The sequence below is a fragment of the Lagopus leucura genome, unplaced genomic scaffold (genome assembly GCF_019238085.1).
Source record: "Lagopus leucura isolate 7727_CA_CO unplaced genomic scaffold, USGS_WTPT01 253-0_obj-0_obj, whole genome shotgun sequence".
NCBI lineage: Eukaryota > Metazoa > Chordata > Aves > Galliformes > Phasianidae > Lagopus > Lagopus leucura.
In genome coordinates, this window is record NW_024968051.1 from 22,370 (window position 1) to 26,631 (window position 4,262).

The window sequence follows — 4,262 nt, forward strand, 5'->3', positions numbered from 1 at the left end:
CATGGCTGACACGTGGCCATGGCCAACGCAACAACTTGGCCAACACAACAGCATGGCTGACACGTGGCTATGGCAACGCAAGACCATGGCTGACACGTGGCCATGGCCAACACCATGGCCAACACAACACCATGGCCAACATGTGGCCATGGCCAACAGCATGGCCGACACGTGGCTATGGCAACGCAACACCATGGCCAACATGTGCTCCCGGTCAACACAACAACTTGGCCAATGCATGACCGCAGCTGACGGTGGCCACGGCCAATGCATGCCAACCCTCCAGCCCCTCCCCGCAGCCTCCAGGAACCTGGACAAGCCACACCACGTGCCTCCCCACACTTACATGTGTGCGTGGGCTTGTCGTGCACGGACTTGGTTTTGAAGGGCAGCTCGGTCTGGATGTAGGCCTTGTGCTTCACCTCAGGGTGGGGACCCAGGCGGTCGTCCTGCAGCGGCCGTTTGGTGGCCAGCGGTGTCAGGAAGGCGCCGTGGGGCTTGGCGGTGAGCGGCGACAGCGAGAGCTCGCGGCCGATGCTGGAGCCGCCGGGTTTCCCCGTCCTCCCGCCCAGTGGAGGCAGGGCCATGGCCTGCAGCACTTTTCCAGAGGGCTTGGGGTCCATCCCCTCTTCCCCAAAGCCTTTGGGGGTTTCGATGATGGAGGTGTGGGGCTCCTTCTTGATGACGCAGGGCTTCGATTTCTTCTTGAGGATCTCGCGCAGCGTGTCGATGGGGGAGCCGTTCACCGACCACTCCGTCACCCCCATCTGGCGCAGGTGGGAGCGCGCGTGGCTCGACAGACCCTTGCGGTTCTCAAAGAACTCCCCGCAGAACTCACAGCGGATGTCCCGCACCGGGTCGGCTCGGGAGGCTGCAGGGAGAGAGCTGGCGTCAGGGGGAGCGGGTCTGAACCCACCTGCCCCCATATCCCACAGCACAACCCACAGAAGATGATCCATGAGCAGATCCCACAGCACCGTGCTTCCAGCTGACCCCAAAGTACCCGAAGAGAACAGCACCCATCAGAGAGCTCTTGGGTTGGAGGGGTCTTTAAAGATCATAGGGCCATAGAAAGGGTTGGGTTGGAAGGGTCTTTGAAGATCATAGAGCCATAGAATGGGTTGGAGGGGTCTTTAAAGATCATAGGGCCATAGAATGGGCTGGGTTGGAAGGGTCCTTGAAGATCATAGAAATACAGAACCCTGGAACGGGTTGAATTGGAATGGTCCTCAAACATCAGAGAACCATAGAAAGGGCTGGGTTGGAAGGGATCTTACAGATCTTAAAGCCATGCAATGATAGAAGGGATTGGCCTGGAAAGGACCTTGAAGATCACTAAATGATAAGAAGGGGGTGGGTTGGAAGGATCTGTGAAAATCACCATGGAATGGGCTGGGAGGGACCTTAGATCCCACATCCCCCTCCCCAGCACGGCGTGTGCCCGACCCCCACCAGCCCACAGGAGGGGGAAGGTGACAGCCACGCACTTACAGAGGTTCAAGGGTGACATCTCCTCCAGCGGCGGCCAAGCCTGGTCGGAGGGATGGGGCTCCCCGTGGAGACCCCCCGTCATCATCTCACGCTTGATCTCCACTCTCATCTGGTCGTGTTTGAGCTTCTTCTGCAAGGAGGGAGGAGAGAGGCCTGGAAACATCTTCCGGGCAGTGGGAGGCGGGGACGAGGTAGGAGAGTGGCCCAGGGGACTGCCGGGCTGCTGGACCTTCTTGGGCAGAGTCGGGATGTGGAGCTCGCCGGGACCCCGCGGCTCCAGGGGTCCCATGGCCGCCAGGAGGGTCTTGGCCATGGCTTTGTGCCCGGGGCCCATGGGGTTGGAAGCTCCGCTCCGAGGGTGAGTTCGGCGCTTGAGGATCTCGCGCAGCGTGTCGATGGGGGAGCCGTTGACGTACCACTCCGTCACCCCCATCTGGCGCAGGTGGGAGCGTGCGTGGCTCGACAGACCCTTGCGGTTCTCAAAGAACTCCCCGCAGAACTCACAGCGGATGTCCCGCACCGGCTCCCCCCCAGCGGCTGCAGAGGAGGTAAAAAAAGAAAAGAGAGAACTGTGGTTACTGGGAACGCGAGGGTGGAGTTTGGTGGTGCCAAGGAGCCGAAGGCGTGCGAAGCCAACAAAGTCCATCCTCAGTGGGAGGCAAAGAGCGGGGCTGAGCCCAAAGCAGGCACCGCACAGAGCCCGTCCTCAGTGGGACTGGAAAATGAACTCAAAGATGTGCACCCAACAAAGCCAGTCCTCAGCGGGACTCCAAAATGAGCAGGGCTGAACTCAGATACCAACCCAACAACAAAACCAATCCTCAGCAGAACTCTGAAGGGAACAGGAACCCAACCCAAAGATGTGAGCAGTGACAAAACCGGTCCTCAGGGGGATTCCAAAGGAAGCAGGGCTGAAACCAGATCTGCACACCCAAAGCCAGTCCTCATGGGGACCGAGAAGCAAAATGGACTGAACCCAAAGCACTGCGCAATGAAATCCATCCTCAGTGGGACCCACAGGGAAGAGGACTGAACCCAAAGCACTGTGCCCAATGGAATCAATCCTCAGTGGGACCCAAAGGGAAGAGGACTGAACCCAAAGCACTGAGCAATTAAATCCATCCTCAGTGGGATCCAAAGGGAAGAGGACTGAACCCAAAGCTCTGTGCGCAATGGAATCCATCCTCAGTGGGACCCAAAGGGAAGAGGACTGAAGAACTTCTTTCCTGCCAGGGTGATGGAGCTCTGGAACAGGCTGCTCAGGGAGGTTGTGGAGCCTCTTCTGGAGATATTCAAGACCCACCTGGATGCTTTTCTGCTCCACCTGGGACCCTGCTTTAGCAGAGGGTTGGTCTCAATGATCTCCACAGGTCCCGTCCAACCCCCACAGTTCAGTGTTTCTGCCAAAGGCAGCCATGGAGGCATCGCAGGCACAGAACATTTTGCTCAGGACAAGCACCATGTTAGCCAAGATGGAGCAGGTCCTACAGCCCCACAGCTCTAAGAAGAGCTGGGAGAAATCCTGCAGGGCAAACAAATCCCTTTGAGCTGCCCAAGGAATGTGGGGCACAAAGAGCTGACTGCTGCAGTAAAACTACTCTGGTGCCACGATATGAGAACAAGACCCCAACAGAGCTTAGGGACAAAGAGGGATGCAAATGGAAGCATTTGGCTGGGGCTGAGAGCGGCACTGGGAGGCGACAAGAGGAGCTCGGAGGGTAAAGAACCAGGTGAAATCACACCAGGGAGGACTTTCCCCTCCGGCTGCTGCGTCCTGGAGCCATAATGGCCATCAAAACTGCTTCTTCCACACCGAGCTCACCCCACAAAGCACAGAGCTGTAGCCTCACCAGGAGTACCCAGGGATTCCTCTCATCCCCAGCCCCAAAACTTAATGGGAAACATGAACGATTGGCAAAATAAAAAGAAAAAAAAAAGAAAGAGAGAGAGACTCACTCAAATTGAGAGGTCCTTCCTCATCTGCCTGTGGCCACTGCGCCTTTGGGGAGCTCTGCAGAGGGCTGAGCGACAGCTTCGAGCTCTTCTCCTCAGGGTTTTTTGGAGAGGGGGACCCAGAGAGCACGGGGGGCACCTTCTTGAGGATGGGGGATCCAGGCTGCGAGAGGCTCTTGGAGAATCCCGGCGGGGATTTGATGGCTTTGTTGATGGGGCCATCCAGCGAGCGCTCACCGCCTTTGCCGAGCGCCAGCAGCGCGGGACGCGGGGAACCGGCGATGCCGTCCTTGGGAGAGGCAGATTTTTTGCCGAGGGTGGGAGAAACCATGGGGTGCCCATCGGGTTTGCCCTTCTGCTTCATCAGTTCGTAGAGCAAATCGATGGGGGCCCCGCTGCTCTCCGACTCGGCCACGCCGAGCTGCCGCAGGTGGGAGCGCGCGTGGCTGGAGAGCCCTTTGCGGGTTTCGAAGCAGGCGCCGCACACCTCGCACGTCGTCAGGTTCTGGGCTGAAATCGGAGGAGAGAAACAAACAGAGAGCGAATCAGGACGTGGAACGGGAAGCTCGTCAGTTTCACAGCCCATCCCCGGAGGCGCCCACCCACTGCAGGCTCTGAGGATCCTTCTGACCCAACTCCTCTATCGTATTCTGGTTCTGTGGTCTGCAAGGACCCTTCCAACCCAACCATTCTATCATCCTGTGGTTCTGTGGTTTTCAGAATGGTAGAATGGTTGGGTTGGAAGGGTCCTTGAAGACCACAGAACGGTAGATTGGTTGGCTTGGAAGGGTCCTTGAAGACCACAGAACCACAGAATG

At 58.0% G+C, this 4,262-nt stretch overlaps 1 protein-coding gene across 1 annotated transcript in view; it reads right to left on the minus strand.

The window, feature by feature from the left end:
• WIZ (WIZ zinc finger) overlaps positions 1-3,954 on the minus strand; it is a gene marked incomplete at its 5' end in the record, with an annotated part of 6,460 nt that extends 2,506 nt beyond the window's left edge. The window contains 4 exons of the mRNA XM_042894201.1: positions 347-871; positions 1,492-1,621; positions 1,721-2,028; positions 3,448-3,954. Of these exons, the coding sequence (XP_042750135.1) occupies positions 347-871; positions 1,492-1,621; positions 1,721-2,028; positions 3,448-3,954 (1,470 nt within the window). The remainder of the gene's footprint in view (positions 1-346; positions 872-1,491; positions 1,622-1,720; positions 2,029-3,447) is intronic.
• Between the last annotated feature and the right edge of the window lie 308 nt (positions 3,955-4,262).